Source organism: Nannobrachium achirus, assembly GCF_963921795.1.
Source record: "Nannobrachium achirus genome assembly, chromosome: 24".
Classification (NCBI taxonomy): Eukaryota; Metazoa; Chordata; class Actinopteri; order Myctophiformes; family Myctophidae; genus Nannobrachium; species Nannobrachium achirus.
In genome coordinates, this window is record NC_137831.1 from 31,010,811 (window position 1) to 31,038,156 (window position 27,346).

Genomic DNA, 27,346 nt, shown 5'->3' on the forward strand with positions numbered 1-27,346 from the left:
TGGGGTTTGCATTAAAGGGTGGGGCATGGGGTCTGCTCCAAAAAAGAAAAAGAAAATAAAAGAGACAAAGACAAACATAAGACAAGCAACAAAGTGTGGGACTGGGAGGATGACATGAATGATGCAGATTTAAGCAGGCTGCGTATTCTGCTTAAAGAAGAAACAAACAAAAAGAGATATCATATATGGGCATAAAATGGACGCAGATAAACAGATATCTCCATATATGGCACATGGGCATAAAATGGACGCAGAATCACAAAGATCTCCATACGGGCATAAAGGGACACAGACAGACAGATACAGAGATCTCCATATATGGGCATAAAATGGACGCAAATAGACAGATATCTCCATATATGGGCATATATGGGCATAAAATGGACCCAGAACTATATCTGCAGTGATCTCCATATATGGACATAAAATGGACGCCGACAGATAGATACAGATATCTCCATATATGGGCATAAATGGACACAGGCAAACAGATGGTCAAAACGGGTCTTATGACAACAGGTATAATGGGGTTTGCATTAAAGGGCGGGGCATTCATTCCCTATTTACATCGTTCCCGAGTTGGCCAGGTCGCCGACTAGACGCTGCTTCTAGTGGTTAAAATGAAGTTTGAAGTTACAATGGGTGTCTGTGGGGAGAGGCCGAGGGCCTGGTAACATTTCAATCTAAATATTGAATCAAGCAAATTAGAAACTGTTCAGGGTGTTCATAAAAGCCTGATTAGACGATAAAATTACCAAAAGTTTTTTGAAAGCAGATGTCATAGGTGCAGCTGCATGCAACCAATTCCACTTTTCCTGAATAGAATAGAATGGATTATAATATAATATAATATAATAGTATTTTACCATATCAATAAAAGTAAATGTACATGGGAATACTTCTTACTGTAATCCTTACTGTGGCAGCTTATTCACATTCTTCCTCGGTGTTCCGGCAAGTGTTGAGTTTTTTGCAGTTGTATACTTCCATACATGCTATATGACTCTTTATGGATAGAATAGAAGAGAAGGGGATACAACGTTTATAGCCAGCACAAGTACATCAGGGTAGGGTTCATCAATCTGTCAACATCTAAGAGTCTATAAAGCATGCAGTCTAGTAGGCTGATATTCTCTAAAATTACCAAATCCCATTAGTACAATATATTATACATACATACCTGCAGCTGCAGTGTTGGCTGAGGCACTCCTTTGTACACCCACATGAAATGAACTCCCTGCAGGCTTTGGGCATAGGTGGTAGACAGAGTAGCCGTGGCACTAACTGGCCTTCCTTGATCATCCATCCCATTTCCTCCACTGGAGGAAGATCAGGGTGTGGCAGGTGAGCTTGATTCCATATAGTTGCTTAATAGTGTGCACGCATGATATGGAACCTCACAGCATCTGTGGTTGGTGGCAGAGTCTCTTGGGGACGACTTTTGCAGAATAACTTTACTCGTGCTTTGTTGCATGAATCAACGTCTGGCACACCATAGATCTTACAAATTAATCTTTCTGATGATGTCACGATATCTTCTGTGAAAGGGCCCTTCCCAAGGCCAGCAAGATCAGTGTGATGATGTTCGAACACCTGCCAGGCTGTCTTCTTTCCGTGGCCGCTGAACTGAGACACACTGTCACATCTAGTAAGGGCATGGAAGGCAAGGAGTGTGTCCAGTTGATCCTCAGACAGTATCCTGTGAATTTCATGCACTGGGAACAACTTTGGGTCCTTTGATGTCCCAGCTTTCATGTAGACATAGGTACATCTGATTTTGTCAAAGTGAGCAAGCAGTAGTAGAAGCACGTCTGTGTCACGTGCTGACACAACTATTTCTCAATTTTGAGCCATTTAGGAACATTTTTGAGCATTATATACAGCAAATTTGGATTCAGCATCCCTTAATACCCCTAGAACAGTTGTATATAATAAATATTCGCAAAATGTCTTCAGGACTTTATACAAGCACATTTTCAGAAATTCTGCCTTGTCTATAATAAAGTATAAAATGACCCATATCAATTCTTTACGGGGGAAAAACAAACTTTCTTTTATTTTTTTATGGAGATAAGATTTCTGCCCAACAACAAAGATATGTTAGTGATGATTCAACAGAAATATGCATTATGCTGAAACATGCTGTTTCTTCCCCCAAATCCATAATCAAAAGTCAAGCATAGGCTTTGACGCAAGCATCAAAGTACAGTACACCTAGTTAAGATGCAAGTCTATTCTGAATTTCTGATCAGCCTGTTTTTCAAAAGACAACAAGGAGGATTAGATTCAAAGTAAAGCATCTGAAATAAAACGACTACTCCAGCGTTTTCTGTTCTGGGCACACCTAAAGTAATTACCTTGTCTCTGCCAAAACCGTATGGTTGGTTTAAACACAAAGCTTTTCGTAAATTAACACCCTTCTTGATCATACTACAGCGTCACACAAAAGCATCAAATGTAGCAGATCTACAAGCTCGAAGTGATATGTGGCTCCTACAATTCCTATAAAACAAACAGTGCTCTAAAGAGGGCCACTGACCAAACTAAAACAATCCATCAACAAACTGTATTAGACAGCTTTCTAATGCTAATGCCTCCCCCTGGCCAGCCGGGGCGCCTGGTGGAGGGGAAAGGAACTGGTTGGAATAACGTGTTCCTTCCACGCGCTACGTCCAAACCAGGGAAATCCCCACTGTCAGGTGAAAAGAAGCAACTTGGACTCCTCGTGCATAGAAGGAAGCATGAGGTCAGTCCGTTGTCTCCCCAGGCGCGGTAGAGGGAGAGCAGAGCCCAGGATTACATAGGCAATTGGCACTGGGTGAAAAAATGGGTTACAAAATCGTGGGATAAAATTATGAAAAAAAAAAAGACATCATCTCATCAGTATCAGTGGTGGCCCTGTGTTACGGCTGGGTAATTAAAAAGCATGGCACAGACGTATTACGTTCTCTTGTTAAAGCCACACCCAAAATGAGCGGATTCTGCGCAGCGTTAGTTCATGTAGAAACGGCCTGGCAGAAAGTAACATGCTATTCGAGTCGAGGGTCGAGCAGGTAACCTGTAATCACATGAGAGCCAACCGCCAAACTAAATGCAATAGCAGTGCAATAAATAGAAAAATGGTTATTCCTGAATAAATTGTTAATTACTTTTGAGCTGAAGTGTCTAAGTGAAAACCAGTTAACCACACCATAGAGATTTGAGATTATAGGCAAGATCATAATTTTTGCTGCGACCAATTACAATACAGTTTAGACACTCTTATCCTCCTAAGTGACTCATTATAGTTTAATTTAAGTTGTGAGATCGGAGTAAGCACACAGCAAGTATGATACCTAGGCTATGATGGTCGGTGTGTGTGTGTGTGTGTGTGTGTGTGTGTGTGTGTGTGTGTGTGTCCGTCCGTCCAAACCTTTCATGTGCAAACTGAGAGCTGGGCAAGCAGCCTATCACAGATTGTGTGCTTGTTATCTCTAAAGAGGGCACACTGTGAGTGTCTGAAAGTTTATCCGCTCCATAATGAGAGAAATCCCACCCAGTGGGAGTGAGCGGTGCTTTTGCACACACGGTACGGTTTTCGCGAGGAAATAAACGCACAATATTGTCAGAATGTGGACATATTTAGACCCAGTTTGCATGACGTCATGGAGACACCACGTGTTCATTTATTGTCCGTTACTTCCGTGCGGAAAATCAGACCCTGTGTGCAAAGGCTTTTAGCCTATACCATACCACAGTCATAGTACATATCACCTCCAACGCATTGTGCTCAGTGGCGCCACTCGATGGTTGGTCACCCAGCGGTATTGCAGCTGTTGTACTGATACGGACAGACAGACATATGGACAGACATACACACGCTGCTGGTCACCAACCATAGACTGTAAGAAAATATGGACGAGTGGAGCCCCTTTGGTTTCTACGGACACGTTTTGAAGCCACTTTTTCTGTGAATTCTAATCCGCCATCTTCGTACTACGGTTCCAAAAAGCAACCGGAAACAAATGCTATTGGCTGGGAGGTTCGGGTGGGTCTTCATTCGGTAGCACCAGAAGAATTAAACACATTTCATCATAATAAAAAAGAAGAAAAAGAAGAAAAAAAAACACACAAGATAGGCCTACTACAGATACTTTAAAATACTTTAGAACATTGTCACATCATGGCTACGGGATTTTCAAATAGTCGATGTGCCCATGTGACCTAATCGCTTCTTTTGGGCTTGTTCTCATAGACCCGGTCGCTTATTTTTCCTTGCACCGATTGCCATCCTCAGAGCCCGGCCGCCCGCTCGGCTCGGCAGGGATAAAAAAAACTCTATTCAAGTATGTCTCCCCCCCAGACGAGACGGTTCTATGTGATCAGCGCAACAACACAGATCTCATTCACTGCAGAGTTATTACCTGTCAGAGGTGCCCCAAGACGTGGCTGTGTGTGTGCTCGAAAATACGATAAGGAATGTACAAAAGAGATAGAGGCACGGGGAGCTAAAATGAATGACAGGGAAGGTACACAAGCAGAGAAAGCAGAAGCTCTCCAGGGATTTTCCACGGTTCACTTCATATATATTTAACCGGTCTCTCAGCAAGGAAGCGGGCTCTCTCTCTCTCTCTCTCTCGCTCATGCTCAGCCACGAAAACCAGTCGAAAATCAAGAGGGACAAAGTAAGGCTTTTTCTGCCATTATCAGGAGCTCAACGTTTTATAGATGACACTGCTATAAACCCCTGGATTTTCACAATGATTTAAATTATTCCTGGGACCTGACCACTAGCTGACTCCACAGCCGATCGAAAAAATCGAAACGTGCCATGAGATTGGATAAGCCTTTTTGGCCCTATACTCATATTTTGTACTCTGTACATTTGTGTCTTACAGAACCTTAACTTTCTGTCCTCATTCTACAATTATAGCTACTGATATTCTGAAAAAAAGACAGCATGGCGGTTTGATTCCCGATCTGGACGACCTTTTCCGCATGTAACTCCCCATCTCTCCCCCATTTTCTGTCAGTCTACTGTCCTATCAATAAAGGCATAAAAGCCCCAAAACAAAGAAAAAAGACTGCATGAGTTTTATATATACCCTACATTTGAACCCTAGCCTGGGATCAAAACAATGATCAGGTTTCTGATCCAGATGGTAGCGGAAATAACTTTGCACATAGTGATGCCACTTTGCACGGAGTGATGCCAATATAATGGGACAGTGTAATTCTTCTGTGCAAATGTTGCCAGGGATGAGGCTGCAATCACCCTAAGCACCTCTGAAAGCTGTTCACTTGCTCAAATTTAACAGCTTGCAGTCTTTTCAAAACAATGGAAATGTTATGGCCAGTGGTTCTAGTATCCCTGCATGTTCATATTTCAGATATGAATGCAATCTGGGTTCAATTTGAACATGACACGGACACAAGAAACACGCAGGGATTTGGATTAAAGTGTTTTCTAACTACGGTGCCCTGCTCTGCAGAGAAAGAAAGAAAGAAAGAAAGAAAGAAAGAAAGAAAGAAGCTGGCAGGGTGTTGACTTCATGCAGTTTCAGCACATGCAGTGAATTCTATTCTCTATTAAGTGTGTGTTAGCATGCGAGCGTGCGTTCACAATCATGCCCCCATCCCATCATGCACCTGGCGCGAGGGGCGTGTGATTTCCGACCCCCAATACCCCCCCTCCCCAATCCATCTCCCATAGAGCTGAATGGCACATCATTTTCCACTATTCATTCAGCCGCTACAAATAGAAGTGAACTCTCCGGAGGGACTACTGGGGATGAGAGGAGAGGAGAGAGGATGAGTGCAGGAGATGGTGAGGGGGAGGCGGTGGTGGAAGATGTACTCACATGTTTTTGCGACCGTCAGGTCGCATTTACTATCAAAACCTCCACCGCCTGTCTGTCTGTCTGTCAGTCCGTCCGTCCGTCAGTCTGTCTGTCACGTCACACTTTTGCCCTGCTCATATCTCCGCAACCGTTGCCCCGATCAATGCCACATTTTGCAAACATACTCCTTGCCTGCCAAACCACAACCTCCACCCATCAATTCACACATGACCCTCTTCTAACGCCACCATGAGGCCGATTCTTGCAAAACACATTTTTGGACACTGCTCCTACAGATTTTGCCCTAAAATCACGCAAATCGGTACACAGTATGTCTACACTCATGTCATCAACATGGATCTGTCTCATATATATATTATATATATATATATTACCGGGTTTTATCACCCGGGAGTGATGCAAGGAGCCAAGGACTCAGTTTCCCATGATCCATTGGGTGATGACGTCATCCGGAAATGCTTTGGTCTGCCCAGACCAATGATAGCAAAATCTGAAAATGGATATACGGTAACTCTGTTTCTACTCCCCAAAATACGCTTTTTTTCAACGGACAATAAGTAACTAAAGAATAGATCGTCGTAGTTACAATTTTAAAGAATTACATTTTCTAATAAAATAAAAAATGGCGGGGTGCATCGCTATTTCTGCACCATTGTAAGATGACCTATGAAATAGGTTTTGCGTATGTGTGTGTGTGTGTGTGTGTGTGTGTGTGTGTGTGTGTGTGTGTGTGTGTGTGTGTGTGCGTGCATGCGTGTGTGTGAGCGTGCGTGCGTACGTGCGCGGGTGTGTGTGAGACAGGTGAAATTTCCTCTGGTGTCGGCCTCAATAGGAATTCAACAGCTGATCCTCTGTGAGGCTGAATAGAAGGGATTTAGCTCTGATGAACTGGTTAGCTTCTAGCTGAGGCAATCTCTCCCCTGGAAGCACTGAACACCTGTACCCCTGTCTGTCTGTCTGTCCAGGGGCGTCAATTGGGTATGGCAGGGGTATGCAGCTGCCATACCCAGGGGGGGGGGGGGGGGGGGGGGGGGGGGGCAATATGACTGGTGTCTTGCACGCACGCCTTCGACACCAGTCATGTTGCCATACCTTAGCTTTTTCCGAACTGGTGCCACTGTCTGTCTATGTGTCTGTCTGTCTTTAACCCTCTTTCTGTCTGTACCTGTAGTCCTGTCTGTCTGTCTGTCTGTCTGTACGATCTATCTGTACACCATTGTGGGTGCCTGTTTGTAGTCCTCTCTCTCTCTCTCTGACTGTACTGACGTCTAGAGTATGTGTCTGTGTTTCTGCCGGTGTCTGTAGCCGTCTCTGAGATGTGCTAGGATCGGAAGCACATGTCATAGAATGTCAGAAGTAATGTCTACTTTAGAAGGAGCGCAGCTATAATTACGTGGCCGAGCTCTGAGGAAGCTGTTCAAACTAAACTAATTGGATGGGGGACATATCAAGACACCCCAGTTCCCCCAGACGGTTTGTTACATAGTAAAGGAGGATCAATTGAACGGTTCTTTAACAGATGCATTGTGAGCTTGTACACTGTACAGTATATGAGTGTACTGTGCAATGTGCATATATATTGTCTCTGTCAGATGGAAACCTGCCCCAAACTGTTACTTTTCCAGATTCAAATAAAAAAAGAGCCAAAATAATATAGGAAATTGACAAGCTCAAATCTGCTATTTTGGATATTTTTGCGTGACGCTGTAGTATGATCAAATAGGACATTCATTTAACACACGCCCCCCACACACACACACACACGCACACACACACACACACACACACACACACACACACACACACACACACACACACACACACACACACACACACACACACACACACACACACACACACACACACACACACACACACACACACACACACACACACACACACACACAAAATCCTGCCATTCCGAAATCACTCACACCCACCCACCTCTAACCCACTTTAAAGCACCCACCTCTACCCAATTTCACCCACCTCCAGCCACTTTCACCCTGCTTCAGCCGACTCAAACGCTGTTCAAGTTGCTGTCCGATCTTAACAGAACAGAATCGTAACTCATACACACCCCCCCTAGTCAATGTGCCGTTTCAGTCCCTCCTTCCAGTCCCTCAGAGCTCAATTCTAATGTAATTTCTGTTTTATGAAATTGTGGAGAAAGCTTTCACTGAAAATAGCTATTTCCCTGCTAAAGCTTTTCCCCACAATAAATACAAATCTTGTATGGGGGGGTCCCTCTCCCTGGCACAAACTATTTTCAGATGGGGGTGTCCGTGGCAAAACACATGATTAACTTTTTCGCCGCCGTTGACGGTGAGGATTGTCATTGAAAGGGTTAATACCATGGCGCCGTTGACGGTGAGGACTGTGAATCTTACTGTATATACAGTAAAGATATTATTACTTACTTAATGTCGCTCCGGTCCCGCTCGCATCGGTAATGTCGGCGATTTGTTTACAACGCACGTTGGGCGTGCACGCGAAGTGAAGCTCCTCAATGTTAAGTCAATGGCGAGGCCCATAAAGAAACTTCATTTAAACAAAATAGCCATTTTGAGACATTTTGCAGCAGATCTAAATGTAAACAAGGCAAAAGGCAGGGCGCAGCCATCTTCATCTTCTTGTCGCACACTGTCATGTGACTAGATGACGTAATCGTTGCCGTCAAGTGATAATCCAAAAAAACAAAAACAACCCCCTTCCGGCCCTTCAAAATAATAGCGGCGGCCGACGGAGGAAACGACGTGGCGCCGAGGCACCAAGCAACCTTCAGATTAAGAGGCAGCAGATGTGTTAATTTGGGGGTCCTTGACATGAACAAGCTTGAGGGCCACTGCCTTCAGTGATTGGCCTGTTGAGATCAAGAGGAAAAGTACTGTCAGCCGGGGCGGACAAACAGGGCTTTAGTCTGCCCTCTGCCGAGATGCAGACCGGATGGAGTTGTACAATGAGGGAAAAGAAGGGATTGCTTTGGTCAGCTAGGTGAGCCCATTAGAGGTATAAGTTGCTAGACAGGACTGATTTATTGTCCAAAAGCTTGTGGCCTGAGTGTGTGTGTATGTGTGTGTGTGTGTGTGTGTGTGTGTGAGAGTGTAAGAACGCGCAAACACGCGCAAACACACACACACACACACACACACACACACACACACACACACACACACACACACACACACACACACACACACACACACACACACAAGTCCTCTCCTTCGCACAGTCCCTGTCAAGACAACTAATTAGGATCTCCTGGTCTCTCTTCTCTCTCTCGTGCGTGTGCGTGCGTGCGCACGTGTGCACATATTGGCGCCCCTAGGAGAGCAGGAGTGATGCAACTACAGCCAATCAAAAAGTGAGACATGAAATATTAAACTAGGCTTCAGAGGAGACTGGCCAGAAATAGGTCACCTCTTTATACAGTTTACTGACACGCACGCACACGCATGTGCACGCACGCAATCATGCGTGCACGCAATCATTTTGTCTCCATTTTTCTCTCTCCTGTATACACACACACACACACAGGTCATCAGTCGCTATCGACTGCAACCACACACACTAACAGGGATCCATGGACGCATGGATGCACACACACACACGCGCACACACACACACACGCACACACAGACGTGGGGCCAATCAATACAGCAGCACTGCTCTTTGCGGGTGGGCATCAGGATCTCGCCATGGTGTTTACTCCGTGCGTGCGTGTGTGTGTGTGTGTGTGCGTGTGCGTGCGTGCAGCTGGATAGAGACACATGCTGTCCAATGGTACAGCCTGTTCAGACAGGCCAAGCGGGAGACATATAGAGCCGTAACAGTTCAGACTGCATTCATTCATTCATTCATAGCACTCACTCAGGTTGTTGCAGCCTCGCAGCACACGAACACGCCCGACAGGTTGGTAATATGCAGCCCGCCACGCTCCGTTGCCCCGGAGACCAGTCTCCCCCCCTCCCCTCAGGGGTGTCGCACCAAATTCTGGGCCCCGGGTACAAGGATTCCCTGCGGGCCCCCCATAAATGTTCTTCATAAGGGGAGGCGGTTTAACCCATTTAGACTGGGAACGCATTATTTGGTGCTTTAACTATTGAACAATAGCAGATATACAAGCTCACAGCGCGGCACCGAGTCCGAGTGCCACGCTGCGAGCTTGTAGATCTGCTATTTTTTTAAAAACATTAAGTCTTTGAATATTTGAAATCCTTCTAAGGTTTTTTGAAAAACCTACCAGTATGTTTCCCATCTCAAAATATTTAGTTCCAGGGACCCCCCAGAAGCAAATAAAAATATTCAATGATTTTTTTGCACACATTTTCACGAATTTTCAAAAATAGCAGATCTACAAGCTCGCAGCGTGGCATCGGTGCCGCGTGTGAGCTTGTATATCTGCTATTTTTCAATAGCTAAAGTATAAAATAATGAAGGCCCCTCCACCTTGGGCCCTGGTAACTCAGTCCCACTCCTCCCCCCCCCCCTCCCCCCACGCCCCTGCTCCACTCCCCATTCTCCATCTGTAAGGGTCCTCCTGAGCCCCCCGCCACGAGGCTGTGCTCTCAATTGGGCCTGCGACGCAACCGGCTCTGTCTAACGTTTTGCCACCATTAGGACCTGCAGCCGATTGTACAAATGGCGGTTTTATGATTTGGCCCGCGAACCCCGCATCGCAAACAATATGTTGTTTTCCAGGGAGGGGGCCACCCAGGGGCAGAAGATTTGAGTTAAATGCGTTATATAATACACTCAAACATTTTTCATAAATAGCAGATCTACAAGCTTGCAGCACGGCAGGAAGTGACACGCTGTGAGCTTGTATATCTGCTTTTTTTGAATAGCCAGCTTAAAAATGGTACCTAAAGTAATTACAATCTAAAGTGACACACATGCTTTCCTGGTTTGACTTTGAATGGGTTAACACTGTACCAAACAAGATGTCTTGACAATACTGGCTGGATTGCCATGGGATTTGTTATGCACCTTCACGAACCCCAGAGGATGACACCTATTGATTTTGGTGAACGGTCGCATGTCCGAGTCCTTTCCTCTCGCGCCACCCTTTGCCAGGTGTAAGCCCGCAGCCTCTGGCTTATTTTGGCAAGTGTGCGACAAACCTAAGGGGCTAGCTTTGTTTGCTGGAAATGATAGGGTTCAAGTTGAGCCTGCTGTTCCCATTAATGACCCAGCATGGCAGCATATGTCACTATTTCACCTTCTACTGGTGACAAGACATTTTTATCTCAATGTATCTGAATTCTCAATGAGGTTTTGGGGTGAAATTTACACTTGATTTTATTATCATGTTAAACCTTTTCATAAACTCTTTATGTTTTCAATTGCTAGATTAAAGTCATTTTTAAATCATCATTATATGTGTTTAGGAAAATTGTGGTCACATTAATTTAAAATCTAGGCTTTCTACTGGTTCAACAGAGCGAAGACCCGCCCTCGCTGCCGTTGCAGCCAAGAGAATTCATTTGATTCATTTCCGTTTTCATTTCTGTACCGGATATAGAAAGGTGACGGATTTGCAATCGATGAAAATTTCATTTACGGTCTGTAGAAACCAATGTCGTGGCGCTGTCCATTCATTTTACAGTCTGTGTGGACAAACCACTATGAAAGTTCACTTGTTAAATAGACCTATAAATCACAATCTAGTGACATTTTGCACAGTCATTTAGGCAAATAATGACAGTGGAAAATGTCACAAGACATTTAAGCCTCTGAAAGGATCTAGGTGGTAGCCTGTTCACATTCGTTAGGACAAGCAGTGATTTACAAAAAAGCAATGAATTTCATTTGAAAAGTTTGCTGAAAAAAGTCTTGACCTTGTCAGTTGGAAACTACAGCTCCGGGACAGCCGAGCGCTTCATAATTATTCATAACAAAATTATTCATAACAAAATTATTCATAGGCTTGGCGTTCTCATACTAAATGCTCGCTGGCGGTCGCGAAAAATCTGTAACAACTAATATTTCATACTTTGGCTATTCAAAAATAGCAGATAAGGGATATATTTTCTTCTTTTATTGTAAGTCTTCAAAACGTTTGGACATTTGTTTATTTTTTTATATTTTATAAATCTTCTCTTCTGGGGGTCCCTGACACAGCCCAGCCCACTGAACCCGGGCAGGCGGCAGGTCAGTGGTGTAAAGTAACTACTTGAGTAATGTACTTAAGTACAATTTTGAGGTATTTTTACTTTACTTGAGTCGCTATTTCCAATTTCCAATACTTTTACTTCTACTCCACTACATCTCGGATCCAAATATTGTACTTTTACTCCACTACGCTAATAGTTACTAGTTACTTTGCAAATTTAAATTATAAAAGGCTATTATAAAACATACATGGCCTTGTTTTATACCGTGGCTATTTGAAAATAGACGATCACAACAGTTATTTTCGAACATTTTGTACTTTTAAGTACTTATTTATGCCAATACTTTTACATTTTTACTCAAAATAATTTTGAATAACGTACTTCTACTTGTGACAGAGTATTTCTACATTTCAGAATTGATACTTTTACTTAAAAGTCACAGTCACAACACCATGCCAGAACAAAGCCAGTAGAGAGCAGGTGTCCCTATGGCTATGAGTGGACGTTAGTGGAAGCATGTACCTGTGTCCATGTTGCTGGAGCACTGCCAGCGGTCGGTGCCGGCCTGCCTCCAGCAGGCCTCCCACAGGGACAGGTAGAACTGGTCGTCGGCCGTCACCCACGCGGGGCTCATGACGGCGCCGGCGTCCAGGCACAACGCGAGAAACACGCATGCCAACCCCACCAACTTGAGGGGCGTCAGCGGAGCAGAGGAGCCGCGCGCCCTCGCCTCCGCCTCCGTCTCGCTGACGGCAGAGGACATGGTCGGTCGGACGACGGCGCGGTGGTCCGCGGACCGGAGTCACCGGACCCCGGGCGGGCGGTCGACGCAACGACAACCGACCATGGACCTGCTGCTGCTGCTCTCCTTCCTTCCTTGTCTTTACTCCTGCTGCAGCTGTGGTGGACTGCGCTGTTCTCGGCTCTCTCCTTCTCCCCCCCGACCGCTCTTCAATATCACATCCTCCTCACTGCACTGACTGTACTGACTGAACTGATGGAGCGACGGTGTCGGATGCTGCTGCTCTCTCTCTCTCTCTCTCTCTCTCTCTCTCTCTCTCTCTCTCTCTCTCTCTCTCTCTCTGCCTGCCTCTCGCAGTCTTTCTCTCTCTCTCTCTCTCTCTCTCTCTCTCTCTCTCCTCTCTGCCTCTCGCAGTCTCTCTCTCTCTTCTCTCTCTCTCTCTCTCTGCCTCTCGCAGTCTCTCTCTCTCTCTCTCTCTCTCTCTCCTCTCTCTCTCTCTCCTCTCTCCTCTCTCTCTCTCTCTCTGCTACATTTACATTGCCAACAGGCTGCAAGCCTGCAACATGACAACATTAAAGGGATATTTCACTTCAAAAAAAAACTTTTGGTCATTTATCGTCTAATCACAGGTAGTCGGGGGCCTTAGGGAGATAGAATGGTAATTTCGCGCTAATTAGTCTAATCAGTCCAAATTTGCACAGATGTAACCCAGGGCATGCTCTAATGATCTAGCTAGGGTGACCGAGTTTGCGGCCTTCGGGGTCGTCACAGCGGCCAAATGAAGTTGGGCTCCTAACGACTTTCTCTACAGGAGGAAAAATAACCAGAAAAACATTTTTTTCCCCCCTGGGTATTTAAGTAGGATGTGAGGAGTCTAATAGAGCATCGCAGTTGAAGCCCCACCCCGTGCTCACTCTGGTGTCGGAAGCGTTTTCCCCATTCATTTCTTCCATAGACATTTCAAAAAGTAGTTATTTAAACGTCTTTTAAGCCAAAAAATAGCGTGTATTGTCATGATTACTCACCAGCCGGGGTGGCTTTGTCAGAGGCTTAAAAGACGTTTAAAATAAATACTTTTTGAAATGTCTATGGATGAAATGCATGGGGGGAAAACGCTTCCGACACCGGAGTGAGGGTGGGCGGGGCTTAAACTGCGATGCTCTGGTGAGAGGCCCTGGGCCTGGAGGGCCTGATAACATTTACATCAAATATACAAAATATGGAATGAAGCAAATTAAAATCTGTTGAGTGTGTTCATAAAAGCCTGATTAGACAATATAAAATGACCAAAAGTTTTTTTGAAAGTGAAATATCACTTTAACAACTTGAACCCTGGCATGTATCCCTATTCTGACATTAGCCGGCAACAGCAGACCTATAGAGCTCACAGCGCCTCGCAGTGCAAGGTTTGGTGTGTAGAGGGAAAATAAACATCAACATGATGAAGACCCCTGCCCTGAACAGAGAGGCAACAAAAGACAGAAAGAAAGCTGCAATGCTCTTCCGAGCACAGGTCCCCGCCAGCCGCCAGGTCCGATTTTCAGGTTATTGTGACCTCCTGGGGCACTATAATAGGCCAATGTGAAAAGGGTGCCATGACTTCTGCCTTTTGGCAATTGGACACTGCATTTTGTTCAAAACTGACCAATCCTGCAAACTTTGGAAGCCGTATAGCCAATCAGGATGGAATTTTTATTTATAATTAGCCTATACCCCCCCCCCCTTTTTTTTTTTTTTTTTTAATTGTTTGTTTGATTGATTGATTGATTGATTGATTGATTGAAGAGTTTATTAGCAGTTTCCAATAGGAAAAAGTACAGTTTCATGACAGTATATAAATCACTGGTACAAGGTCAACTAAAAGGAGATCTTAGTAAGCTTTACGGCTTATTTACATAGGAACCACTTTATGTATCTCATATAACATTGAAAGACAGACGGATAGAACAGAGTACTTTGCATAGGATAACATCAAATTACAAAAGCAGAAAAGAAAAGAAAACATTTTTTTCAGGAGGCTAGGGATTTGCACTCCTTTAAGGCCTGCGGTAGGGCGTTCCACATGTTTATGGTGTAGCTGGAGAACAAATTAGAGCTTTTGTAATTGAAGTTATCCTATGCAAAGTACTCTGTTCTATCCGTCTGTCTTTCAATGTTATATGAGATACATAAAGTGGTTCCCGTGTAAATAAGCCGTAAAGCTTAAACTTAAAGCTATACTGTGTAAGTTGCTCAACTAGTGGTCAGTAGTGGTATAGCAAACCGCGGTCGCGTCTGCTTTTTTCGGCCGTTTTTCGCTGCAGACCGGGCCTTCAGACCCCCGCGTCCGCCTCGCCCGCCTCGCCACGCATCTCGTGTCCCTCTGCGGACCGGCGTTGGGGAGTTACAGGCTAGACTTCTAGAGCAGCGTAAACAAAGCTGTTGAAGCAAGCTATTTCCTGAAGAGAAGCAAGATGCACTGTGATTGGCCGGTAGTGTATCACGTGTGTATGATCCGCAATGTGATTGGCCAACGTATACACAACGTATACGGATGATGCAGATGACGTCATTTTGCCTCGATACCCGCACCTGTCACGGCTAAGTAGAAAACATATAAAGAAAAAGCTTTTGGGGCTGAAATTAACGGAGTGGGGGTTCTAAAACTTTAGCGATTTAATAGTTAGGACAATTTTAAGATATGTTTTATAACAAAAGTTACATAGTATAACTTTAAGCCCTTTGCACACAGGACAGTTGCGTTTTTTCCGTTTGCTGCATGAATAAAGCACATTGGATTTGGTGTGCAATGCTGTGCGGAATCGGCATTGCGGATCCCAAAAGGAGTCATAAAAGGACTGATGAGTTTTTTACCGCATGTGACAAGACGCACAAATCGAACTGGGTTCGATCGAGAAAGAAACGCACGGCCGCAGCCACTCGTCGCACGGCTAATTCGGATCCGGGGTGCATGAGGTCGTAGAGAATCATTGTTTTCTTTAAAAAAAAAAATAATTGTCCGTTTTATCCGTGCGGATAAACGCGCCTGTGTGCAAAGGGCTTTACTGTACTTTTTCATATGGAGCCACGTTGATCACATGACTGTTAAGATACTGTATACCGATTTGAGTGAGTTTTGGACGAAATCTGTAGGAGTAGCCAACTGTCGGCCTTATGGTGGCGCTAGAACAGGCCCATGAAAAATGTGGATCAGAGTTAGGGAGGGACTTCTGGAGAAGAGATCCAATAGAACTAAAACACGTCATTTTATGCTTGGTTGTGTGCAGGACAGGTGCCACTCTCCGAAAATAGCCATTGTACAGGCTCACAACGTGTCTCAGAGCTTGCAGTTCTGCTATTTTCGGCACACAGCTGAGTATTAATCAATCAGGCATTACGATGCCATCATGGCCGGCCAAAATCCTAGATGACTATTTCGAAGTATTTGATGTATTTCCTTGTGTTGTCATTGCTTAAATGGCTAAATTGTAAATTGTAAATGAGAGGGAGGCAGAGAGGGAGGGAAAGCAAAGCATGGCGGCTCCTTGAGTGGAAGTGAAGCACAATGAAGGAGCAGAGAGACGTGTGGAGGGTTCTGAAGCGACAGAACCATTCATCCCACGGCGAGAGAAAAGAAGGGATGAATCGAGTGACAGACAGACAGACGGAGAGTGGGAGAAGGTGAGCGAGGTGGCCTTGATGTTTACTCGTGCATCAGTAGAATAATGAGTGATGGGGGTGTGAGGAAGATTATGACAAAATATATAAAACGTTTTCAGACTTCAGCAGTTTGATGGAGGTCTTGGGAGGAAGAAACGTGAGGTTTATTGCGGCAGCTTGCAACCCCCCTTTTTTTTTACCTCAAGGGTACCCTGACAGACCTGATGAAACCTTCTCTCCCCCTCCCCAATCCATGTTGATAACAGCCATGCACTGGTTCTCAAACGTTTTCGAGCCAAGGACCGGAAGCCAATTCCTCCATCTGAAAATATTTTGTGCCAGGGACCACCTGAAGAGAAGATAAAATTCTTAAAAAGTTATGTTCAGAAAAAGCAGACGTGCATGTTTTTTATTTTATTTTATAGCCAACGTGTCAGTAGCATTTCGGGTTTATGACCCGGTAGGGAGTGGAAACAACCTACAGTATGTCATCATGTTGTAGTCATCAGACTGACTTTGTCTGGAACTATCAAACCGAACTCGGAAAGTTTAAAAATTGTTTAAATTTGTTTTAAATAGTTGTGTTTCTTTTGGTATAATAATCATTTGGTATGTTGTTGACCTTCTATTTCAACGTATAAAAAAATAACATTACGCCCTATAGTTTGTGTAGTCATCAGGAGGCCGGTCTTCCTCTTTCCGTTTTAGGATGTATTAACCATAGAGTTATAATAAGAATAGAGAGGACACCAGATATCCCCGCCCGTCCACTTGCATTGAGTTGCTCACCCAGCGCATGAGGCGTTTTCACCCCTCCTTCCGGCTAGTAAAACCGTGACGTAGTGGGTCTACTGTGACGCGTTTTGCGTCATAGTTTGTGTTCATGGACGCGCTTCATGAACGAGCACTTCCGGTATGAACGCGCGTCAATACAAAGAAGCCTAGACGCGCGTTCATGTGAGTAGACCCAACTGCAGTACCTCAAAACGGCCACCATGTCCATTTGGTTTCAGGGCGCCCCCAGGGTTCTGGGGGCTTGGTATTAACTCATTTTGCTGGGGAACCCCTCCCTGGTCCCTCCCCCCAAGGGCCTAAGCCACACCCACACACGCACAAACCGTCTACTTCAAACACATTCTGTTTCTGCATAACTTGCTATCAATAACATAAAAACATGAATAAAGAAGAGGGGAAAAGAAAGTCCTTAAAATCAGGTAACACACTGGATAAACCCCCCTAGCTCCCCCAACGCCCAACTACCGGAGGGGAAAAAGTCATTATTGAACCAAAGCAATTTTGTATAATTACTTTCTCGATCCTGTACATAAAACATTTATCACAAACACAATTAAAAATTTAATTGAAAAAAAAGTTTCAATTTGGGTTTCATTAATACACAGTGACACGCTGTTCATACCGAATCCCCCCCCCCCCCCCCCTCCACCCTCCACACACACAGACACACACACACACACACACACACACACACACACACACACACACACACACACACACACGTCATTAATTCAAACCATCATGGAGCTATAGGAGCATTTCACAGGTTTTCTCAGGAGCAACTCACCTTATTTAATGTAATCCTGGGCTCTAAACTCCCTCTGCCATCCTGGGGAGAACAACAGACTTAACCTCATACTTCCTTCTATGCATGAGGAGCCCAAGATGCCTTTTTTCACCTGACAGGGGGGAGTTTCCCCGGTTGGACGTAGCGTGTGGAAGGAACACGTTATTCCAACCAGTTCCTTTTAGTCTGGACCCCAAATAACAAAATGTGAATCGTGTAGAGATTTTTGAGGAAAAGTACTTTATGTGTTGTTTCTAAACTATTTTTATGTGCAGAATCCATTTCTGCATATGCCGAGAGATTCGAGTCCCTGTTTTGTCATAAATTGAGAAATTAGCCTAATGAGTTTTAAGTGGGTTGATGGAAAACCTTTGACCTCACCAACGTAAGACTTTACCTTCATCAATAATAATATAGAGCACAGACAAACACACACACACACACACACACACACACACACACACACACACACACACACACACACACACACACACACACACACACACACACACACACACACACACAGTGAGACCCTTAGACAGAATACAGACAGGCAGATACACACAGTGGTGTAGACAGACAGACAATTTATTATATACATATTTTCAATACATTTCACAATATGTTAATCAATAGTAACATTCCCCAAATAGAGACTCCATAGTGTAAGTGGTTAATAAAACTACACATTTAAAGATAAAATAAATCCTTGTTGTAATATTGTAATGAATGAACTGTTTATTTCTACGGGTTCTGGTTGCCTGGTGAGCCTGATAACTATGGCAGAAACCAAGAGTGTGTTTGCTATTATAAAGCAGGGTTGTATAGAGTATGGTGGGACTCCAGATGTGTTCTCGGTCACCGTTGGATGTGTGAAAGAGTTGTGCAGTGACATCCTCATTAGACCAGGGGATAATACTGATATTTTCACAAATTGGTACCACCCAAGGTGACCGTACGTGTTTTACATTTTTGTCTTCCTACATGTCTCTAGTTTATATTTTGGTATGATAACCCTTTCTGAGAAGTAGCTTAATTGATGTTATCACCCGCTAGAGTCAGTGGGTGTCCCAATCTGTCCCATTAACTTTACATTACAGGGAAAAAAAGGTAAAAAATAATCAGCTTTATGTAGCATATGAGGGGGGAATGTTCTTCGTGCAAAACAGATGCTTGCAATGGATTCTGCATTATGAAAAACCCCTAGTTCGACCCCTCATATGCTACTTAAAGCAGATTATTTTTTCCCTTTTTTTCCCTGTAATGTTAAGTTAATGGGACACCGACTCTAGCGGGTGATAACATCAATTAAGCTACTTCTCAGAAAGGGTTATCATACCACAATATAAACTAGAGACATGTACAAAGAAGAAAATCCAAACATTTTACGGTCACCTTGGGTGGTACCAAAATTTGTATTATCCCCTGTACTACATTCCTCGTTGTTACAATGTTCTGTACTGTATTAATATCATTGTTAAATCAACACTGAAGTCAAATACATTTGTATTTACTGTTAAGTGTTAAGTGTTCAATCAATCATTATTAAAACATTATAACAATATATTTATGTGCATCAGTGGTTCTCAAAATGGGGTCAGGGGACCCCCAGGGGTCCTTGGAGGGGGTTCCAGAGGGTTCCCAGCAGAATTGGCTAATACAGCATCACAATCATTTTCACCACTTTATCCATGTACTTTAAAAAATGGCAGATGTACAAGCTCTCAGCGCGTCACTTTGACACGCTGAGAGCTTGTACATCTGCCATTTTTGCACCCTGTGCCGCGCTGTGAGCGGGGACATGTCTCCATTACGACATGTCGCCACTCCAACATTGACTTCTTATTGTCAGAGCGGCGACACTTCCATAGGGGTTAGGTTTAGGGTTAAGCCCTTTGCACACAGGACCGTTGCGGGTTTTTTCGTTTGCTGCATGAATAAAACGCATTGGATTTGGTGTGCAATGCTGTGCGGGATCGGCGCTGCGGATCCCAAAAGGAGTCATAAAAGGAGTGATGAGTTTTTTACCGCATGCGACACGACGCACAAATCGAACTGGGTTCGATTGAGAAAAAGACGCACGGCCGCAGCCACTCGTCGCACGGCTAATTCGGATCCGGTGTGCATGAGGTCGTAGAGAATCTTTGTTTTCTTTTAAAAAAATGAAATTGTCCGTTTTATCCGTGCGGATAAACGCGCCTGTGTGCAAAGGGCTTTAGGGTTAGAGATAGGGTTAGTGTCGGAAAGGAGAAATGTCGGAAAGGAGACATGTCGGAAAGGGGACATGTCGGAAAGGAGACATGTCGGAAAGGAGACATGTCAGAAAGGAGACATGTAACCGCTGTGAGCATGTGTATATCTGCTACTTTTTAATGGTTAAAGCGTAAAATAATGGTTAAATAACTAATGCGTTCCCGGTCAGTCTTAATGGGTTAAAGTATTCAATCAATCCGTGACCCACAAATGGCTCCCGACCAGTGTCTGGGAACCACTGACCATGGACCAAAACATGCTGTGGTTTGTTCCATTTTTGAAGAAGTCCACTTGATTCCCTTCATTATAGTATTATTATCGCTTTTAATGTGAAAACTTGCAAGACTTGACTGCCTCGGTGGCTATTTGCCCTCCAGATACACCCACCCCCTGATGGCAACCACCATCTCTGGGAACAGCTGGGACCGGAGGGCATCTTTATGGACGACGAGGGCCATGTGGGACGTGTCCCCGCTTGCTCTCACCTTGGGCTGTTGCGGGCTTGCACCAGGCCTTGTGGGGCGCTAGTCTGGCTTCGTGTTTCTCTGACCACTGCTTGCAAGTAGAGAAATACAAATTGCTGAAACAAAAAAGCCTTCCTGAGGCAAAGCTGCAATTTTGAAACCAAAATTCTCTTATATGACAAACTTCAATGTTTGTACTGTATAATTAAAAATCAAACCTCGGTTCGAAGTGAAGCGGTGATTCTATGTGTCTATGTGTTCTAGAGCTATGAACTCTGTGTTCTAGATCTATACATTCTTCCAATTCTGAATGAATTAATGATTTTATCTGGAGGGCCGAATTGTCATGTGAAGCTTGACCAATCCTCAATTCTGGACGCACGGGACACACATATTTAAAAACTAGACCAGGTCAACCTGGTTGTGCCAGACCCCGGTTCTGCCTACCCTCTGGGACCCCGGTTCTGCCAACCCCCTGTCTGTCATCATCATTTATGACATCATGCCTTTTGTAGGCATGTCATCATCATGTCATCATCATATATACCCTTTATATAGAAAAGGGACAGACCGACATTTGCTTATGTAGGCCTACCCATTTCATGGGTCTGGCAAAAAAAAAATGTGAAGCTTCAAAGTATGGTCTCATTGGACATTTTTAATCATCCAATCATCAGACCGGGACGGACGGGACACACATATTCTGGATGTACGGGACAGATAAAACCTGTTCATTCTGGACTGGAATGACCATATATGGACATGTACGGGACACACAAAGCCACCTTGGAAGCGGCTTTTCACCGCTTCAAAAATCTTGCACTGCATTGGTCACGAAAAGTGTGAATCACTGTGTTCAGGTTTCAGTATCCAGCACCGGATGAGCAGTGCTATTTATGAGTTAATTTCATCAAGTGTCCTGTGAAGCTTGGCCAATGTAACCCTGGGCGTACAACAAGCAGACGCCAATTGACCAATCACCGTCTGGACAGACGCGGGACAAACGGACAAAGCCAGATGAGAGGTTAGCACCGCTCAGAAATACTTACTAGGCTCCAGTCTCATTTTCTCTCTCCCCCTCTCTCTTCCCCTCTCACTCTCCCATCCATCTGCCTCCCTCTCGCGCTCTCACTCCTTCACTCACCCTTTAACTCCCCCTCCCTCTTTCTCTATCAGTTCAGTGATGCTTGCAGTACACTCGTTCCTAGCCACATCACTGTCGTGCCAATAGTGACAGTAAAGCACGCTCTCTAATGTTATATTGCTTAAATGAACAGATCATTCATACTCATACTTTTTTAAGGGTTGTTTTTTGAAGCGGTGAAAGCCGCTTCCAAGGAGTGGCTTTGTGTGTCCCGTTCATGTCCATATATGGTCATTTCAGTCCAGAATGAACAGGTTTTATCTGTCCCGTACATGTGTGTCCCGTGTGTGTCCCGTTCATGTCCATATGGTCATTCCAGTCCAGAATGAACAGGTTTTATCTGTCCCGTACATCCAGAATATGTGTGTAACGTCCGTCCCGGTCTGATGATTGGATGATTAAAAATGTCCAATGAGACCATACTTTGAGGATTGGTCAAGCTTCACATGACAATTCGGCCCTCCAGATAAAATCATTCATTCATTCAGAATTGAAAGAATGTATAGATCACAGAGTTCATAGCTCTAGAACACATAGAATAAAAGTTCACCGCTTCACTTCGAACCGAGGTTTGATTATTCGACAACCTTATTTCAATCCTGATGTCGTCAAAATAACATGTCCAATTAGCACACCGCGGTGGCACACCAACTTGGGAGAGTTTGTGTATATACATAAATGTTTCAGTGTTGAACTGAACCATTAGTAGCTTTTCACCCAACGCAATATCTGAGCCACAGGAACTCAAAGCTAAAATGTCTAATGTGAAAGCTTTCAGCGTTGGCCTTGTGTCAGCGGCATCAGCACTTATGTTTGGTTACTCTTACATGCAGACAAGAGAGAAAAGACAAGAGAACACCCTCCAGAATGTAATGGAGGACATTAACCACATTTTCATCAAGGAGAAGACGGACTGGGAGGAGATGAAAGACAAACTGATTGAAAGACTCCTTTTTCAAGGAGAGAGGATTAAAGACATGGAGGAGATCCAGAGGACCAGAGATACCAAGATCCTAAAAATAGAACAGAGGTTGGAGAAGGTGGTAGAAGAGGAAAAAAGGAACTACCAGGTGATTGAAGCCCTTGGGGAAGAGAACAGGGAGGACAGGAACACCTGGGAGGGAAAGAGACTCCAACTGATCAGAGAAAAAGAGGCTTTGTCACAAAAGTTCCTCTTTGCAATGCAGAAGATCGAAGAAATGAAGAAAGAGATGAAAGCAACAAAAAACAAGTGCTTCTCCGCTGAGCAGGAAATTGAAGACACAAAAACCCGGATGAGGAGATCAGAGAACAAGTTTCACTCTGCGGAACAGAAGATTGAAGATATGAAGAATGATTGGAAGTCAGCAGAGAACAAGTTCCTTGTTGCAGAGGACAAGCTTGAAGTCATGGAAAACAAGATGAGGTCAAAAGAAGAAGAGATTGACATGATGAAGAACGAGATGAAGTCATCAGAGAGCAAGATCCTCTTTGAAGAGCAGCAAATTGAAGACTTGAAGAATGAGATTAAGACAGCCAAGAACAAGCTCTTCTCCGCAGAGCAGCACACTGATGAAATGAAGAACCAGATGAAGTCAGCGGAGAACAAGGTCCTTTTTGCAGAGAACAAGATTGAAGTAATGAAAAACGAGATGAGGTCAAAAGAGGACCAGATTGAAGTGATGAAGAACAAGATGAAGTCAGCAGAGAACAAGTTCCTCTCAGCAGAACGGAAGATTGAAGGCATGAAGATAGAGATGAAGACAGTCGAGAGCAAATTTCTCTCCGCAGAGCAGCAGATTGAAGGTGTGAAGACCGAGATGGACTCAGCGGAGAACAAGCTTCAAGACATGGAGAATGAGGCGAAGTTTGCCGAGAACAAGTTCCTCTTGGCAGAGCGGCAGATTGAAGACATGAAAAACGAGACTAAGACAACAAAGGACAAGCTCCTTTCAGCGGAACAGAAGATCATAGACACGAAAAATGAGTTGAAGACGACAGAGAGCAAGTTCCTCTTTGCGGAACAGAAGATCGAAGAGATGAAGAAGGAGATGAGGTCAAAAGAGGACCAGGTTGAAGAGATGAAGAACAAGACAAAGACAGCAGAGAGCAAGTGCCTCTCTGCAGAGCAGGAAATTGAGAGCATGGTGAACAACATTAGGTCTATTGAGGACAAGTTCCAGTTGGCAGAGCAGAAGATCGAAGACATGAGGAACCAGGTGAAGACATCAGAGGACAAGTTCCTCTGTGCAGAGCAGAAGATTGAAGTCATGACGTATGAGATGAAGATAATGGAGGACAAGTTCCTCTCTGCAGAGCAGAAGGTCGAAGACGTTACGAACGAGATGAAGTTAACAGAGAACAAGTTTCTCTCCGCAGAGAGGAAAGTTGAAGACATGAAGAACGAGATTAAGGCGGCAGAGAACAAGCTCCTCTTCACGGAGGACACGATTAAAGACATGAAGCACGAGGCGAAGAGAGCAGAGAACAAACTCCTTGCCGTACAGTTGAAGATCCAAGGCCTGAAGAACCAGCTCAAGACGGCAGAGAACAAGTTCCTCTTTGCGGAGAACAAGATTGAAGTCATGAAAAACACAATGAAGTCAAAAGAGGACCAGATTGAGGAGACGAAGAGCAAGGTGAAGTCCACAGAGAACAGGTTCCTCTGTGCAGAGCGCAAGATCGAGAGCATGAAGAACGACATCAAATCGGCAGAGAACAAGTACATCTCTGCACAGCAGCAGGTTGAAGACATGAAGCTCGAGATGAAGACAGCAGAGAACAAGTTTCTGTCCGCAGAGCAGCAGATCGAGGCTATGAGGTCTGCTGTCAGGACGGCTGAGAACAAGCTGCTCTCAGCAGAGCGGAAGGTTTCGGACATGAAGAACGAGATAACGAGGACAGAGAACAGGATTGAAGACATGCAAAGTGAGGTGAAGTCAACAGAGAACACGATTCGGGACGTGAAGAACGAGATCAAGACGGCGGATGACAGGTTCCTTTCCGCAGAGCAGAAGATAGGAGACGTGGAGAATGGGATGAGGGTGGCAGAAGATAAGTTCCTTTGTGCGGAGCTAAAGATTGAAGAAATGACAAAGGAGATGAAGGCAGCAGAAGTCAAGTTGCTCTCCGCAGAGCAGAAGGTCACAGACATGAGGAACGAGATGAGGGCGAAGGAAAGCAAGTTACTCGCCGCAGAGCAAAAGGTTGAAGACATAACCAACGAGATGAAGGCGACAGAGAACAAGATCGAAGACATGAAGAATCAGATGAACTCGGCAGAGAACAAGATTCAAAACATGAAGAATGAGATGGAGTCGGCAGAGTTTGTGTTTATGTCTGCAGATCAGCAGATTGAAGACATGGAGAATGAGATCAAGACGGCGGAGAACAAGTTCCTCTGTGCGGAGAAACAGATTGAAGACATGAAGAATGAGCTTATGACGGCAGAGGACAAGCTCCTCTCTGCAGAGCAGCAGATTCAAGACATGAAGAACGAGGTGAAGGCAGCAGAGAAGAGGTTCCTCTTTGCAGAGAACAAGCTTGAAGTCATGAAAAACGAGATGAAGTCAAAAGAGGACAAGATAGAAGAGATGAAAAACAAGATGAAGTCAACAGAGAACAAGTTCCTCTCGGCCGAGCGGAAGATTGAGAGCATGAAGAACGACGGCAAGTCTACGGAGAACAAGCGCCTCCCTGTGCAGCAAACGACTGAAGAAGACGGGAAGATGGAGACGACCGAGAATAAGCTCCTCTCTGCGGAGCAGCTAATTGAACACATGAAGAAGGAGGTGGCGTCAGCAGAGGACAAGCTCCTCTCTGCACTGCGGACCATCGAAGACCTGACAAATGAGAGGAAGACAGCACGGGACAATGTCCTGGAAATGCAAAATAAGTGTAACGCTGTGGAGGAAGAGAGGAGGGAAGAGAGAAAGACATGGGAGGAGAGACTCCAACTGATTCAGAATAATGACGATTCGAGCAAGAGGAAGACAATGGAAGAGAAGATGGAGAACGTTCAACTGGTGACCAAGTATACAAGTCAGTTTCGCGAACTCACTCTGGACCCAAATACAGGAGACAGCAAATTTGTTCTGTCTGAGAACAACATAAAGGTGATACAGGTGAGAGAGAAACAGACAGATACATTCGACAGGAGGAAACATGCTCTGTGTACAGAGGGTCTGACCGGACGCTGTTACTGGGAGGTCATGTGGAGTGGAGCGGTTTCCATAGCAGTGGCATACAGGGCCAACAGGAAAGGAAAGGTTGATGACAGTCTGGCGACAAGCGGTGACAAGGCCTGGCGTTTGCAGTGTGAGGACGGTTTCCATGGTGACAGGTACACTGTCCGTCACGGCGGGAAATCAACTGTCCTCTCGGTTGGTCCCTCTGACTCCAACAAAGTGGGAGTGTATCTGGACTGGCCCGGTGGCGTTCTGTCCTTCTACAGAGTGTCTGACACACGGACACACCTGTACACCTGGAAGGTGTCCCGATTCCTTGAGCCCCTGTACCCCGTGTTTGCGTTCAATTTTGACTCTTCAGCGTCTGTGTGTCTGATAGAGGAGGTACAGTAGCATCCTGTGTCCTGAAGGAGCACGTGACACTGCTACTGAAATAGTTCACTGTACAGGATCATGAGTGCACGCGCGCACACACACACACACACACACACACACACACACACAGTGTCTTGTATCCCCCCATAACAGATGCAATACCGAAAGAAACTTTAAATGTAATTAATTTGGATTAAAATAATTGCAAGAGCATATTAAGAGCCTATTAGGTCAATACATACAGGTACTTTTTTATTCAATGTAAGACAATGACAATGTTTTTCCAAAATACAAATTATGACTTTATTATTATTTATTATTATTTTTTCCACCTCTCCCTTTTTTCCCCTTTCAAAGCAAACATTTACAAAAGACACTGAGGTCAATGCGGACTCTCTTTCCCCGGTGTTTCTCCCTAGCCTAGCGGGACATGGATTTGAGGTTATGTTTATGCATGGTTTCGATGAGGTTAGGGCTTAGGCTAGGGTTAGACATAGTGTTTGTGAGATTAAAGGTTAGGATTTAGGACGCACCAAAAAAAATATTCTGTGTATGTATTTTTTAGTTTTCATTTCAAATGTGTGTGAAAGTTTATTTTTCACTTCCAATTTGTAGATTATGGTCTATAGAACAATTTTGGTCTGAGTGTCACGAAACCAGATTGAAGAAAAATATATGTTTTGCCCTATATCCAAAATGACCAAAATCGCTATTATTTGAGAAATGTCTTAATTTTCCCACAAGTGCTGTGTAATATTTTATTGATATATCAAGTCAATACTGTGTGAGGACTCAACTGGAGTTCAAATACATATATTTTTTAATATTCTGCTATTATATGATATTTCACACAAATGAGGCAATACAGTAAAATCGAGTTACCCACCCACATATTTAATATGTGGGTGGTTTAGTTAGCTATGAGAATAAAATACCCCACTCCTGTGTTGTATTTTGTACATTTACTGCCACTAGAGGGAAGGCTAGCAGGTGCGTCTTAATTGTTCAGACTTGGTAGCTTGTTA

At 44.4% G+C, this 27,346-nt stretch overlaps 1 protein-coding gene across 1 annotated transcript in view; it reads right to left on the bottom strand.

Moving 5' to 3' along the window:
• LOC308279960 (transmembrane protein 47-like) overlaps positions 1-12,719 on the bottom strand; it is a gene marked incomplete at both ends in the record, with an annotated part of 40,104 nt that extends 27,385 nt beyond the window's left edge. The window contains one exon of the mRNA XM_080720185.1: positions 12,479-12,719. Within this exon, the coding sequence (XP_080576311.1) occupies positions 12,479-12,719 (241 nt within the window). The remainder of the gene's footprint in view (positions 1-12,478) is intronic.
• Between the last annotated feature and the right edge of the window lie 14,627 nt (positions 12,720-27,346).